Source organism: Arvicola amphibius, chromosome 5 (assembly GCF_903992535.2).
Source record: "Arvicola amphibius chromosome 5, mArvAmp1.2, whole genome shotgun sequence".
Classification (NCBI taxonomy): Eukaryota; Metazoa; Chordata; class Mammalia; order Rodentia; family Cricetidae; genus Arvicola; species Arvicola amphibius.
The window spans coordinates 144,120-160,334 of NC_052051.1; the positions used below are offsets into that span (position 1 = coordinate 144,120).

The 16,215-nt window shown below is 42.2% G+C and overlaps 2 protein-coding genes across 12 annotated transcripts in view; one reads left to right on the top strand and one right to left on the bottom strand.

Moving 5' to 3' along the window:
• LOC119814461 (zinc finger protein 514-like) overlaps nt 1-9,887 on the top strand; it is a 27,117-nt gene extending 17,230 nt beyond the window's left edge. For 4 of the 10 annotated variants that reach the window (XR_005285402.2, XR_005285403.2, XR_005285404.2 and 1 more), the window contains 3 exons: nt 1,659-1,785; nt 5,105-5,254; nt 7,762-9,887. Coding sequence is in view for 1 of the 10 variants with exons in the window: in XM_038330207.2 (XP_038186135.1) it covers nt 1,659-1,785; nt 3,213-3,299; nt 5,105-5,165; nt 7,762-7,849 (363 nt within the window). In the remaining 9 variants the exon portion in view is untranslated. Of the gene's footprint in view, nt 1-1,658; nt 1,786-2,427; nt 2,761-3,212; nt 3,300-4,138; nt 4,213-4,268; nt 4,336-5,104; nt 5,255-7,761 lie in introns of those variants that run through there. The other 6 variants (XM_038330207.2, XR_005285408.2, XR_005285411.1 and 3 more) reach the window with 6 other exon arrangements.
• Nucleotides 1-14,507, bottom strand: part of LOC119814462 (DNA-directed RNA polymerase III subunit RPC10) — a 16,552-nt gene extending 2,045 nt beyond the window's left edge. The window contains exons 1-3 of one of the 2 annotated variants that reach the window (XR_005285412.1): nt 14,327-14,507; nt 12,480-12,567; nt 10,201-10,440 (exon numbers count right to left, since the gene is read on the bottom strand). Coding sequence is in view for 1 of the 2 variants with exons in the window: in XM_038330209.1 (XP_038186137.1) it covers nt 10,313-10,440; nt 12,480-12,567; nt 14,327-14,437 (327 nt within the window). In the remaining variant the exon portion in view is untranslated. Of the gene's footprint in view, nt 1-10,129; nt 10,441-12,479; nt 12,568-14,326 lie in introns of those variants that run through there. The other variant, XM_038330209.1, reaches the window with a different exon arrangement.
• Nucleotides 14,508-16,215: the final 1,708 nt, after the last annotated feature.

Sequence of the window (16,215 nt, forward strand, 5' to 3'; positions counted from 1 at the left end):
ATGTGAGATTGAATCTTTCTAAAAAGAGAAACAGAACTCACACAAAGGTGCTCCCAGCACTCAGGAATCACAGGTCTTCACCCTAGCACTAGGAAGGTGGATCAAGAGTGATATGGCTGGGCAGAAAGAAGTATATAAGGCAGGAGGAGACAAGACTTCCTTGCAGTCTGAGGTTTGATGGAAATCATTGCAGTCTGCAGTCATGCCAAGGACAGGATCATCCCTTTGTTTGTCAGAACCTTGCTAGAGGTGAGCACTCTCTAGTGACTTGGCTATGGCTGTTTTGCTTTTCTGATCTTCAGCTTCATAATATCTGGCTCTGGGTTTTTATTATTTGTGCTTCATATTCTGCTGTGCTGAGCTTCATGCATATTTTGAATTTGGAAATTTGGTAGACTCTATCATTGTTTTTCCCAGGATGGCATGTGTTCATGATATTAGTACTTCCTGAGCCTTCTGAGTCATTGGATTGCATGTGTATGACCTTCTTTCTGCCTGTTTTGTTTGTTTTTTGATACTTTTAATGGATATGAGTATTTTTCCTGTATTCATGGATATGCACCGCGTGGGTACCTCATCCTCGTAGTGGCCAAAAGATTGTCTTAGAAACCTTGAACATGGAATAATGGATAAATGTGATACCCCATGTAAATACTGGCAATTAAGCCCTATATGCAAGACCAGAAGAGCTCTTTATTATTGAGTCATCTCTGCTCTGTGTTGATTGTTTGTAATCAATATTTATTTATTTATTTATTTATTTATTTATTTATTTATTTATTTTTGGTTTTTCAAGACAGGGTTTCCCTGTAGTTTCTAGAGCCTGTCCTGGAACTAGCTCTTGTAGACCAGGCTGGCCTCGAACTCAGAGATCCGACTGCCTCTGCCTCCCGAGTGCTGGGATTAAAGGCGTGCGCCACCACAGCCCTGCTGTAATCAATATTTATATTTCATTGTCCATTTGTAACTGTTTAAACATGCAGTGCTTTTTAGTAAGATCTTAGTGACATTACACTTTAAACTGGGGCATTTCAGGTTTTGGAAAGATGAATCCCTAACACTTTGCAAGAATTTCAGCATAGATAGATAGATAGATAGATAGATAGATAGATAGATAGATAGATAGATAGATAAATAAATAAATGTGAGCTCTGAGATCTATTTTGTTTCTATGAATGATTTTTACCCAGGAGTCCAGGTCTTAACATGTACTTCTGAACTGATGCATAGACTAGGTTGGAACACAACTCAGGGGCAGATAAACCTGCCTCTGCCTTCTGAGTGCTGGGGTTAAAGGCATGAATCAATACACTCAGATTGCCCATCTTATTTTTCATTTTTTGTAGTTAGTAATTGTTTAAATAATTTCTCTAATATGTACTTTATACTGCTGATTGTTTAATTGTCTCTTTATGTTTGTTAATAGTCATTTCTCTTGCAAGGTGATAGCCCATTCAAACAGTACAGAAATGTCAGAGGTTAACCTCCTATTTAGTTTCCTTCTAAACTTGGTAAACACATTATAATATCCTTGTCATAGAATAAGCATGGGGAGCACCAGAATTATATGACTATATTGTCAAAGAATTATACATTTACAATGTTGTCAGTATCACAACATTGTCAGTTTTGTTGTTTACATGTGTGGGATATTTTAGAATACAGTGACCTATGATGATTTACATATCGACTTCACTTGGAAAGAGTGGGCTTTGCTGAATCCTTCCCAGAAAAATCTCTACAAAGATGTGATGCTGGAGACCTACAGGAATCTTGCTACTATAGGTAAGGCTGATTTTCCTTTATGTTTCCAAATAAGGGAACAACTGTTCCTTGGTTATTAATGTTCTTCTGTAATTTGATTGAGAAAGAGGACGAATGAGGTATGTAACAGGAATTCTAATTGTTCTTAATAATAACCCAGAGACATATTGGGGTTAAAGCTGAAGATCAGAGAAGTAGCAAGAGAGTTCTCACCTCTCTCAATACTCAGACTGAATAGGTAATCCTGTCCTCAGAATGACTGCAGACTGCATTGAGCTCCTGTCTCCTCCCCTTTATATTCCTCTCTAGTGCTGGGATTAAAGGCTTGTGATCCCAAGTGCTGAGATCATCTTTTATGAGCTCTGTTTCCCTTTTAGACTGGATCAGTTTTGTGTAGTTCAGGGTGGCCTTGAACTAACAGAGATCCATTTGCTTCTGTCTCCCAAGTGCTGGGATTAAAGGTGTATACCACCACTGACTGGCCTCTATGACTGTGTCTAGCTTTGTACTCTGATCTTCAGGCAAACTTTGTTAGATCATAAACAAAATATTACTATAGAGGTGAATAAATCAGGCATGGATCTAGGGTTCACTGAAGATGGTAACTTAAATTTTACACAATTTTAAATAATAAACCATACACTTTCTTGTAATATATTTTAGGATACAGTTGGGAAGACCATAGAATTGAGGAATATTATCAGAGTTTCTAAATTTTAATGTGGAGGAAAAACTTTCTTTTAAATAATCCCTCCCTTTAAGAATTCCCATTTGTCTTACCAAATCTACTGATGATGTTGATGAAGATGTGAGGCTGATTGCTGCTGCATAAAACAGCAAGTCTGGCTGGATTTCAAGGAGCTACCTAGTTTGGCAGCAGCCCGAGAAGGGGGTTCAAGGAGAGCCTGCAACTGATGGTGGAGAGGGAAGAAGAAAAGAAAGCCTAGTGGGTGGGGCTGGAGCCCCAGGTGCAGCTCAGATGGAAGCCTCACATGCAACCATGGCCTGTACTGACAGCTATAAAGCCTCAGGCAAATTTTTGTGTGTGTGTGTGTGTGTGTGTGTGTGTGTATTTGTACCCCAAACATTGGGCACCAAATGTTGCATGAATAATAAAAACTCAGAGACAGAAATTGGGGTTCAACCCAAAAATCAGAAAATAAGTGTAGCCAAGCGACTAGAGAAGTCTTGCCTCTACCAAGGCTGGGTGACCACAAATAAGCAGGCAGCCTCTCTCCTCTCATTTTATATTCCCTCTAGTGATGGAATTAAAGGTGTAGGCCACCACCACCTGGATTTATTTCTGCATCGATCAGGGTGGCCTTGAACTCACAGAGATCCATCTGCTTCTATCTCCCAAATCCTGGGATTAAAGTTGTGTATCACTATTACCTCTAGTGGCTTTAGCTTTGCCTCTGGCAAGTTGTGCCTCCTCTGTCTTCCCTCAGGGTCACTTTTGGGACTGAAGGTGTTGGTGAATCAGTTGCTAAAATGGAGAAATTATTTTGGACTGAGGATAATTCTGAATGGAGGAGGCAAGTGTCATCTTCATCAAAATATCTCATCCAGAGCTTTGTTCTTGCAAACCTCCATTCAATATCAGCACAGTACAATGAAAGATACAAGTGCAAGGTTTGAGAGGAAATTGGAAAATAGACCTATGTTTCATTTTAAGCTCCTGCAGTTGCTTCTAGAGAGGGCAACCTTACAGTAGTTATATAAATTTAAACTATATATATATATATATATATATATATATATATATATATACCTTATAAATGCAAATTACACAGATCTGAAATCCAGTTTAAGAAATACATTTTATTATGTATGGTGGTGCGTGCTCCTAAACTAGTTAACTCAGGAAGCTGAGGCAGGAGGATTTTGAGACTGGCCTGAGTGTAATATCCTACATCAAATACACAAATAAATGGTAGTGGTATGGCTCAGTATTGGAGTGCTTCCTTCACCTGTGTGAAGTTCTCAAGCCAAATCCCAGAACAGAAAATTCAAAAACAAGAAATGGGAGGATAAAGGGAGGTGCCACGGATCGGCTTAGGGGAGCCACTCAGACGGTGGGCGAAGCAGGGTCTTGGTACTCAGGAAGTCATGAGGTCGGTGACAACAGACAGACACAACACACAAGAGAGCGGTTGGAATCTACTGCGATTTTACTGAATTCATGTTTTCATTATATAGTATTCACACAAAGAACAAATCAGAAGGTCATGTATCATTAGTTGGCACAGTATGAAAGCCTGTTTTAGTCACATCAGCGATTTATAAGAAAAGCATATTATCAGGGACAGGTGTTAGACATAAAGCATCATTAGAAGAGGAAATCTTTTTTTTAAAGATTTATTTATTTATTTAGTATCCTGCCTCTAGGCCAGAAGAGGGCACCAGATCTCATTACAGGTGGTTGTGAGCCACCAAGTGGTTGCTGGGAATTGAACTCAGGACCTCTGGAACAGCAGTCAGTGCTCTTACCCACTGAGCCATCTCTCCAGCCCTAGAAGAGGAAATCTTGTCCTTGGGAACATAAACCTCAGACAAGTGGCTTCATCTTAGGTAAGAACAGAAAGCTTGTCTCATTATCACTATCATGGCCCTTCCTCTCTCTGACCCTTTATCTCATCTAGTGACCAAATATGACTAACAGCTCTCTGCACCTGCTTTATTCATAAAGAGCAGATCCCTCTGCCAAGAATGATTTTTGCGTTATTTAAAATACACATTCAACAAATAAGCTATGTGGAGACTAGCCATGGGAGGACCTACACGCTCCTATGGAGCCTTCCTTTATGTTCTATGACACAGTTCTGGATGTAACTGTGTCATTAATTTTTCTCCCCCTTTGTAGTGGTTTGAAAAGAGTCGTCCCCAAAGGGAGGCACTATTAGGAAATGTGGCTTTGTTGGTGTAGGTGTGACCTTGTGGGAGGAAGTATGTTGCTGTGGAGGCATGCTTTAAGGTCTCATATATGCTTAAGATACCACCCAGTTTCTCAGATCAATTCCTGGTGTGAGAGGTCCTTCTATCTATGTGTAGCTTTTATTGGTTAATGAATAAAGAAACTGGCTTAGCCTTTAGCAAGGTAGAACTTAGTTAGGCAGGGAAAACTAAACTAAATGTTGGGGAAAAGGAGGCAGAGTCAGAGAGAAGCCATGTAGCCCTCCTGGAGACAGATGCCAGAACTTTACCCAGTAAGTCACAGCCTTGTGGCGATACACAGATTAATGGAGATGGCTTAATTTAAGATTTGAGTTAGCTAGAAATACGCTTAAGCTATTGGCCGAACAGTATTGCAAATAATATGATTTCTGTGTGATCATTTCAGGGCTGAGCAGCTGGAAACAAACAAGAGGTATCCCACAACAACTTCCCGTTGCCTGCAAGATGTAAGACTCTCAGTTACTTATCCAGTACCATGTGTGCCTATATATTGCCATGTCACCACCATGATGACAACGGACTGAATCTCTGAACTGTAAGCAAGCCACACCAATTAAATGTTTTCATTTATAAAAGTTTCTGTGGTTATGGGGTCTCTTCACAGCAATAGAAACCCTAAGACAACCCTCCTACCTCCTAATGTTAGTATTGAACCTAAGACCACCGAGTTACATTTCAAGTCTATAATATCATTCATCTGCTAGAACAAGCCCAAGACAGGCTGCAAGAAGATAATCAGCTGTCCATTTGGCCGCCACAAGGCTGATCCTTGAGGATGACTGACAGAATTCTTTCAAGACTGGGAATGTTTAGCTATCTGAGAGAAAAGAGGAAAGGCTTTAAGAGAGTTTCACCTGAGAAAGGCTGAAGTCAAACTACTATTTACCTGTACAAATGCCAGAAAAAGCCAGGTTAATCGACCCATCTGGTAGCATTTTAAAACTGAACAAGTAGTATGCAGAGGACCTAAAGGTGAATAAGGTATAGTCCCTGGCTCATTCCAGATACTGAGATGAACACAGCGACCCATTCAGTATAGTAGTAACTTATTAGTGCGGCCTAAACCAATTCTGTAATGGTCTGTCCTGTCCCTTTAAGAGACAAGCCACTCCCATTCCCCCACCTCCATCTGCTGAGGCAAGCTGATCTTCAGCTTCCAGTCTGGGTCCCTTCCTTTCTAAGAGGCAGCTTCTGTCTCACTTCTCCCCACTTCTCCCCCCATTTCTCTCTTTCTCTCTCTCTGCTCTTCCTCCTTCTAAACTTCCCTTCCCTAACCCACTAAATAATTATCCAACTTCACTCTGCATAGCGTGCCTGTCCATCTCTGTCTCTCACCCACCACATGGCTTCCTTCCTGGGACCCGGCTGCCTTCACGGCCTGCCGTAGTCTCAGGACCCACTGCCCACTGCTGCCATTCGGGGACCTATAGCATTTTACTTAAACTATTACAAATTCTTGTCTAGTTTCATGTCTACTGATGTGGGATGTCCTTCTGTACATATGTGGTTTTTATTAGTTGATGAATAAAGCTGTTATGGCCAATGGCTTAGCAGAGTAAAGCCAGGCGGGAAATTGAACAGAGAAAAAGAGAATGGGCAGAGTCAAGGGATGCCATGTAGCCACTGAAGGAGAAAGATGCCAGAACATTACCAGTAAGTCATAGACTCACAGCAATACATAGATAAATAGAAATGGTTTAATCTAAGATCTAGCTAGGAATATGCCTAAGCCATTGGCCAAACAATGTTGTAATTAATATAGTTTCTGTGAAATTATCCGGGTCTGGGTGACCAGGAAACTAAAGCAGTCTCTGTCTACAGTCTACAGATGGCCTTTCTGAGTCAGGGTCATCTCAGAAAGAGAAAATGACTTACAGCAGAGAGTAACCAAAGCCTCTACCCTACATCTCTGGCTGCCGAGCTTTTAGAAGCCCTGGTTTGTCAGCACCTGTCTGTGGACTCACAGAATTACTTCCTCCACACTTGTATTATCTGACTCACCTCCAGTCTCAGAAGTCAGATCACTTCCAGGGACAGCTTTACAATAACAGAACAGTCAGTCATCTGGATGAAGTCACTTCCACAATATACTTGAGATCTGCCATGGTAAAAGGGTAGCTTCAACTGCCCCTCTTATGTCCAGGCTTCCACAGGAAAAGTCCTCACGGAAAGCATGTGGGCTCTGCTGCAGACCACATCCACTGTGGCTCCTCGGGGGCTTCCTACTTACACTGCTTACCTGGAGCTTTTTCTTAGTATCAAGAAGCATTTCTTACTCCACTCCCAGTCCCCAGAAGGGTCATCTCAACTCTGCTTTCCATCATGAGGTGGGCCTAATCTACACTATCATCCTAGAAGAGAGGTGACAGATCTGCTCCAACTCTGATAATAAATGAAGCTGGGGCATGATCCTGAACTCACAGAGATGCAGTAAGAAGGGCCCTGAAATAATCACACAGAAACTATATTATTTAAATCACTGCTTGGCCCATTAGCTCGAGCTGCTTATTAGCTAACTTTTACATATTAATTTAACCCATCTCCATTAATCTGTATATTGTCATGTGGCAGCAGCTTACTGGGTAAAGTTCCATCCTGTTCCAGCAGGGCTACATGGCTTCTCCCTGACTCTACCTCCTTTCTCCCAGAATTCTGCTTAGTTTTCCCTGCCTAGCTCTGTTCCCCTATAGCTCTGCTATAGGCCAAAAGCAGTTCCTTCCTTAACCAATGATATTCACAGCATACAGAGGGGAATCCCACCTCACAGAGAGAAGTGGGTACACCAGATCCCTGTATAGATACCTGGTATCTAAAGAGTTAGCATGCCTACCTCATGTACCTGTCCCTACCGACCTCCAAAAACCTCTCTTTCTGGCTGGTATTGGTCCAGTCCAACAAATACAGCACATGGTCCTGGAAGGACAGAAGTCAAATGCAGGTGCTGGAGAGATGTCTCATAAGAGCATTTACTGCTCCAATAGATTTTCTTAAAAAGAAATTTCTCCTTACATGTGTTTTTCTTGGATTTAATTATGTACCTAGTGCCTATGCAAGTAAGAAGAAAGGACCAGATCCATTTAAACTGGAGGGATATAAAGTGGCAAGATTCCCAGTGGGTGCTGCGAACTGAATCCAGATCCTGTACGAGAGAAGTATGCTGCTATTGCCCACTGGATCATCTCTCCCGCTTCTATGTTGTTTTATATTCTCTCTCTCACTTGTGGGGTTTTCCAGCTTGTTTTCAGTCAGTACTTTCAATGTGCCAGCTCACTGACCTTTAGTGTCCAAAGCTTTTCTTCTATAAAATCTGTTGGTAGTCTTTATTATGGATCCTTGTATGATAAAAGGTCATTTTTCTTTTCTGTTTCCAATATTATTTTTTGGTGATAATTTGATGATAATTTTTGTTAGGTTTTTTTTTTTTTTTTTTTTTTTTTCGAGACAGAGTTTCTCTGTGGCTTTGGAGCCTGTCCTAATTTTTGTTAGTTTTGATTTTTGAGACAAAATCTCATAATGTAGCCAAGGCTTAAGATAGATTAAAAAGTCAGGGGAGTGCTTGGAAAATGAAATAAGTGGGGCAAAACCAATATAAAAATAAAGATAGCCAACTTCACAAAGTCGCCTTCTGTCCTCCATGTGAATGTGAACGACACCCTCTACCATATACATATGCAATAATAATTTTTTTAAATAAGCAAATTAAGTCTGGTTGTGAAAACTCCAGCTAAGGACTATGAATTCTAAAGCAATAAAGGTTGACTGCAGTCTATAGTCATCTTATATAGAGATTTCAATTGAGAACGTCAGCACTGATGAGCCTCACTAACCAGATGACCTTAATTTGACTTTTCCCAGTTGTAAACCTAAAAAAATCAAAGAGATAGTAAGTTTTCTTTGTTGACAGTCAAAAGTTATGTCTTAACCCCTTGTAACCTGGTATATTAAGAACAGCTTGAACCCTTGCCATCTATGGACTTATCCAATGATCTCATTTAACAAATACAAAACAGGATAAGTGGGGGTAAAACTTCACTGAACAATTCTCTTAAAAAGCCACCCAAATCATAAACATGGCTATTATTAAGACACTTGACTTACTTTATACCTAGTTGTCCTGAGAATCTTTTGTGGCATGGTTCAGAATCCCAGCATCAGTGACAAAAATTCCCTGAAAGAACTGGGGCTGAGACAGGCAGCAGCACAGAGCCTTATCTTCTCTTCCAAATCCTGCTGCCACTGACAGGATAGCCTGGACCTCCCAATACTCCTGCTCCGGCCTCTCAGGTGGTAACATTGCATGTCTGTCAGCCTTGGGAAGCATTTTAAATTACTGATAGATATTACCTCACTGTCCTGAGAAACTATTCTCAGGAATAGAATCTTCTACTCTCACCAGCAATGTGAGAATGTCTTAACCCTTACCAACAGTAAAAATTATCATTCTCCCCCACACCTCTGTCATTCAGTACCAAGGATTGAGCCCAGAACTTGTCATATGCTAGGCAAGTGATCTAATACCCAAATACATCTTCATTCAAAGAAGACTATGTGGCTCTCCTTTGTAATAAAATCAGTGAAAGGAGATAGTCAACAGAGTTCTAAAGGCTTGAAAATAACCACAGATCAAAGATTTCAAAGTCAGCTTTTGTTTGTGAATTACTCATCCGCACTATTTAAGGACTCTGAAAACATTAGATGTGTTATGTTCATAAGAGGATACTGATATTTTAGATTTCCTTACTATCTGCATTCTTTATCATGTATATGACTGTCCAGTTGCATGGAAAGGACCAGAGCTTCCATCATAGAAAAATATGCCCACTATATAGAGTAATCTCACTAGTAATTCTAGCAAATAAGTAACTTTTCTAAATTTATTGAAGTTTTAATAGGCTTTTGAATGTGGCTCAAACACAGACTTTTGTAAGTGCTAGGCATAGGCTCTATTGTGGCCCTTTCTCCCTAGCTGAAAATAGAAAATATTTTTGGTTACTTTTAAATTCCTATCAACATCATTCAGAAAATCCAAATAACAGAAGTTTGTTTAGTTATTAATCATACAAGCTGTATCGTGTCAGTCCTGAATTTTAAAGTGCTTTTCAATGATTTTGTGGATATTTTTATAATTGTTCTAGAGAGAAAAAATACAAATTATCTTAAAAATTAAATGGCTGGAGATATAGCTCAGTTGACTGAGTTAATTGTCTGTACTTGTCTGCATGCATGAGGCTCAGAGTTCAATGCCCAGCACTGCATAGAATGAACATAGTTTACATGCCTATCATCTTAATACTTCTGAGACAGAGGCAAGAGGAATAGGAGGTTCAAGATTATCTTTGGCTATAAACCAAGTTTCTAGTTCTAATGGTAGTAAGGAAATATCAACTACCCACTATATAAACACAAAGAATAAAGGAACAAAACCATGTGTATTTCCCAAGGACCCGAGGCCCCTGTGCATTAAGGTTTTTATCTGCTGACCTGCAGAGGACCTGTTTCACCCTCGTCCTCCACCACAGAAGAGTTAGCTTCCTATCACACAGCAAAGACCTTCAGCACACAAAGTCAGGGCTGCAGCTGGGAAGCCCTGCCCCTAGTCTCTCCAGCGATGTCCACACTGAGCATTGCAGCACTTGTAGAAGGTGGTCATTGGCTCATCTGCAGAACGGGTCTGAAGCTGCATGAAATAGGCACGCGGATGTTCACATTTGGGACATGGCTCTGACAAAGAGAAAAACCAGTCATCCACATTACACAAATACTATTAAGTATGGGTAAATATCTCATTCCCACGTTCATCCAGACTATGCTGCCAATGGTAAATTTGCCAATAGCAACATCCGACCCACAGCACACCAATACTAAGGGGACTGGAGAGACTGTGACTTTGAAAGCACCTTCCTAGTATCACTTTCTCAAATTTTACTGAAGACTGGATGGAAGCATAGCATGGGAAGGGTCTCTTGTAGTCTGTTTTGAGAGGCTATAAACAAAAATACCTGCCCAGGGTGGTAGTACACAGCTATATTCCAGGACGTAAGAGACTGAGACAAGAGGCTTGCCACAAGGCCAGCCTGGGCTATATAATAAGAGTCTATCTCAAAAATAAACAAATAGCCAGGCGGTGGTGGCGCACGCCTTTAATCCCAGCACTCGGGAGGCAGAGGCAGGCGGATCTCTGTGAGTTCGGGACCGGCCTGGTCTACAAGAGCTAGTTCCAGGACAGGCTCTAAAGCTGCAGAGAAACCCTGTCTCGAAAAACCAAAAAAAAATAAATAAATAAATAAAAATAGATTTTAAAAAAAATTAAGCCCCTACTCATTTTCCATTTTCAAGGTTTTTGTTGTTTGCTTTTATAAAAACAAGTTCTTGGAGTTGGCCTCAAGGTCACTAGGTAGCCAAGATGACCTTCAGCTCCTGATTTTCCTGTCTCCACCTCTCAAACTGTACTACCACACCTAGCTAATTCTAACTTTTAACATAGATTTGTGTATTTCCTCTATAGAAAAAAAGACTGCTGATCACACATGTGCTCTTCCTTCTCAAACAGATATTTAGAGCCTTATCCTTTCTTTCCATTATCACATTTAAGTCTATCAGACATAAATCTTTTATTTTTAAAAGTAATTTTATGTGTATGTCTTGTTGGTAAGTATTCTATGAACCATAGATGCCAGTAGAGGACACTGGATCACCTGAATTAGAAGTACAGAAGGTCGGAGGTGCCAAATGGGTGCTGGGATGGAAACCCAGGTCCTCTGGGTGCTAAACCACTGAGTCATCTCTCCAGCCCCACTTTTTTTGTTTGTTTTCCAAGACAGGATTTCTCTATATAGTTTGGAGCCTGTAGACCAGGCTGGCCTCAAACTCACAGAGATCTGCTTGTCTCTGTCTCTTGAGTGCTGGCACCACCCAGCTTCCCCAAAACTATTGACTGATTGACTGATTGAGATAGAGTTGAGAGTACTGGCTTACAAGCTTGAGCCACAAAACTTTTAAATCCATACAGAATAAAAAGCATGGATGACTGCCCTCTATGTATCTCTCCCCTTTCAACAACCATCAATATTTAAGTTTAAACCAACATTGAAACTTTTTTGTAATAAACTCCAAACCTGCTTCAAAAAGAGTATACCAGATTTTTATACTGGTCCAATCTGACCTGGAGAATCTAAATGAAACAATGGAGCGGGTATCAGTATGGTGATTTCCCTTTCAGAATATCTTTCCTTGAAAGAACCTGCTTTAAATTTTTTAATACAGCCAGGTGGTGGTGCACATGCCTTTAAACCTAGAATTTGAGCTGGGTGGTGGTGGTGGCACACACCTTTAATCCCAGCACGTGGGAGGCAGAGGTAGGCAGATCTCTGTGAGTTCGAGACCAGCCTGGTCTACAAGAGCTAGTTCCAGGACAGGCTCCAAAGCTACAGAGAAACCCTGTCTCGAAAAACCAAAAAAAAAAAAAAAAAAAAATACTTCCTGTATTTGCTAACACAAGATATTTGTAATTACTGATATTTGTCATTATTTATATTTCCTTAGTTCTTTCATACTTACTGGGGGAGGGTGGAAAACAACTTTCCTTGAGTCAGCTATCTGAGCTTCAAGGATCAAATACAAGAGCTTTTACCTGCTAAACCATGTCATTGGTCCTAATAATATACAGGGCTGTATTATAATAAATGAATTATTATTATTAAATATAATAAGTAATAATAAGCAGGGTTGAGTCACTGGCGTTGTAATGGAAAACTTCCCACCTGCAGTAGAGTCCACGTTCTCCCAGGCAGCTGCTCCACCAAGCACATCATCCACTTCTTTCAGTTTTGGATACTTTCGGTTTGTTACCTAACAAAAACAAGCCATCAGATTTCAAGTAATCATACAGTTTTAAAAGTGGGACACCAAACCATAACCCACCTGCAGCATTTCCTCTACTTGGTAAATGAATACAAAATTTATCTTCTTCAAAGAGCACCAAGAGCCATTAAAATGTTGGGGTTTTGTGACTGAGATGTTCCCAAAACAACCCAGAGGTTCAATGTCAGAGACCTCTAGAGACTGGAGAAAACACCAGGCAGAGCAGGAAGAAGAGTTGAGTTAAACCCTACTCTTTTCTCACACCCCTAAAACACCTAAGCCTAGCAGTATCATTTATCTGGGTATCCCAGCGTTTCCCGGGGACACGTTTGGCTGCTTTCCTAAGTTTGTCAGTCATCTCTCAAACTTCGAAACTACGTCACCATCCATATTATCACAGATCCAGACTCTAAACTGCACATAGCTCTAAAGTGTCACCGAGGTCTGGTGATGCGCATCTGCAGTCACAGAACTCAGGACACCAAGGGAAGGAGGAACAAGAGCCGAAAGGTAAACAAAACACCAAGGTCTGAAAAAGCAGCTTTCTGGGTTCCTACACAAGCACCACACACACAAAGCAGCAACAATGACATATATTAGACGAGAGTAAATCCTGGGGAAAGATAACAGGAATGAGGATAAACTGGGAGAACAGGATTGTGGTTTGTTTACTTAATTTTCATATATACGCCACGCAGCCCAGGTGAGCCTTGTATTATTCTCCAGCCGCAGCCTCCCCAAGTGATAGGATTATAGGCACGTACCAACGGCAACAGCCAAAAAGGCTGGAATTTAAATAGGGTAGTCATTATTTTAAAAGAGAAGGAGATAAAGGAAAAGGAAGAGAAAAACAGCGAGACATACACACACCCACAAAGAGAGAAAGGGGCGAAGGAGGGAGAGGGGGAGGGGGAGGGGTGTTGTGGTTTTTTGCGGTGTTTACCGAGGAGTCAGAGGGAGAGACCCGGGACACGACCACGTGCGTGGAAAGGCTGTTTATTAGGGGAGGGGGGTGTTCGACAGTGGGGGTGAAGGGGCAGAAGGAAAAGGGGGTAAGAAACGAGAGTGGCGGGGTTTTAACTTTTAAAGGGGGTTTGCACAGGCGCTATCGCATGTTGCGGTGCTCCTGGGAAATGTAGTTTTCTGGTCCGGCGGGGGGGGGGGGGGGGGGGGGGGGGCGGTGTGAAACTGTGATCTGCGCTTGCGCACAGGGGCCTTCTGGGAGACGTAGTTTCTTGCCTCTGCTGCCCGCAGTTCCCCGTGAGAATCACAAGAGAGGGAGAGAGAGGGGGAGAGAGGGAGGGAGGGAGAGAGAGAGAGAGAGAGAGAGAGAGAGAGAGAGAGAGAGAGAGAGAGAGAGAGAGAGAGAGAGAGAGAGAGAGAGAGAGAGAGAGAAAAGAGCTACAAAACGAACATGAATATTTGAGATCAGAAGTGATAAGCAGACTGGAGTCTGGCACGCCGGGAACAGCATGTGGGGACTGAAGGTTTTAAAAGCGTGGTTCAGCCTGGAGGTATGAACGGAAATTCTAGCAACTTTTTGGAGCGTCACAAAACGAGCAGCACAGAGCCGGAGGCAGAAATCTCTGTGGGAACCAAAATAAAGGCTTCGATTTGGTCGGAGCGACGCCACTGGATTAGCAACTGCTGGACTTGGGGAACCGCCGCTGCGAGAGACATAAAACCTACCGGCCGTAGGAAGGTCTGAGCGCAGACAGCCGAGGAGGCGCTCGCCTCTGGAACTCACCTTGCGTGTGATATTATGCACGTAGGGGCAAGTGTTGCAGGCGAAGCGATGGCAACGCTGTCCTTCCTCCACAATCAGTCCGTTTCCGCAGCTCGGACAGAAGAGCAGCATTGCTCCTGCTTCAACGTAAAGGTTCTTACTGTCTGGAGCTTCCGCGGCCGCAGACGCCCAAAGGAAGCTGTCACGGGCACGTTCCCAGAAGGCACTGCGGTTCCCCAGCTTTCCGTACAGGGCCTGCGCGTGCGCACGGGGCTCTCTGCCAGGAACGCAGGCTGATGGCAGAAGGCGGGCGGCGGGCGGCCCTGAAGTACCCTGGGACTGAGGATCGGAGGGCGGTACCGGGTGATGAGAAGGTACTGGCACACTCCGAGCGGTGGAAGGGTTCCAGGAGGGTCTCTGAGCCGGGACTGACAGGCAGAGCCCCAAATGTCTCAGGGACTTGATACTATCAACTGCTGTCTGCCTAACGCATGGATCCGTTTAACCTTTTCTTCACTTGGTCTCAATTCTGCCGTTTCACTTAGCTGGATTCAGCACTACAGATCAACTCTGACCTGCAATACCAGCAGTTCCTCTCCACAGACCTCCAGCTGGTTCTTTTACTCGTTCCTATGGACTTCTTTACATTTCCCAGCTCTGGTTTCTTAGACCTCTTTGAAATAAATGCCTTTCTTCGTTAATCCTCTACAGTCATCCTACCAGGGGGAGGGGAGGGTGAGTCCTAGTTGCTTTGTTTTGTTGTTTTTTTTGTTAACTTTACACAAGTTAGTTATCTGGGAAGAGGAACCCCAACTGGGAAAATGTCTCTATCAGACTGACCAGTAGGTAAGTCTGTGGGCATTTTCTTGAACGCAAATTGATAGAAGAGGTCCTAGCCCATTGTGGGCAGTGTTACCACTAAACCAGTGTTCATGAGTGAGATAGGAAGGCAAGACGATGGAGCTGGATGGTTTAGCTTTTAAGAGCACTTGTTCTGCCCTGCGGTAGTGGCACGCGCTTTTAATCCCAGCACTTGGGAGGCAGAGGCAGGTGGATCTCTTGAAGCCAGCCTGGTCTACAGAGTGAGTTCCAGGACAGCCAGGGATACACAGAGAAATCCTTTTGGGGGTTGCGGGGCGGAGAACTTGTTCTTGCAGAGGACAGAGATTCGATTCCCAGCACCCATAGGGTGGCGTCATAAGCGTCCATAAAAACTCCAGTATCACAGGATTCAAAGCCCCTTCTGACCTCCATGCACTCCTGTGGTACAAAAACATACACTCGAGAAAAACACCTGTACACAAAACGAAAAAAGAAAGCAATATAAGCAAGCCATGAGCAAGCAAGTAAGCAGCATTTCTCCATGGTCACTGTTTCAGTTTTTGCACTGGCTTCAATAAACAATGAACTGTCATCTGTAAGCCAAACAAACCCTTTTTTCCCCAAGTTGCTTTTTGCTCATGGTGTTTTATCACAGCAACAGAAACCTAAACAAATATACATACTGTGTGGCTTCTAATGTGTGATTTGAGAACAGTAAGTTCTTTAAAATTTTTAAAAACTTCTTGTCAGCCACGATTACCAAGGAAAACAGGAATACTTCACAGTTGCTTTCATTGAAACTGTTATATCTTGTGAATTTACTGTTATTAAATAAACTCTGACATTGTAAAGACATAAATATGCTTGTCTATGTTTCTGATATGGCACAATCATAGCAATTGTGAAAATCATCTTACTAGGTGTGTATGAAGTACACTGTCTTAAATATATAAAGGTTAAATTTTACTTTTTTTTATTTTTGATGTTTTATTTTTATTTTGCCTGCATGTATGTCTAAGTACCTTGTGCACACAGTGAATGCAGAGGCCAGACAAGGGCATCAGATATCCTGGAACTGGAGTTAGTCA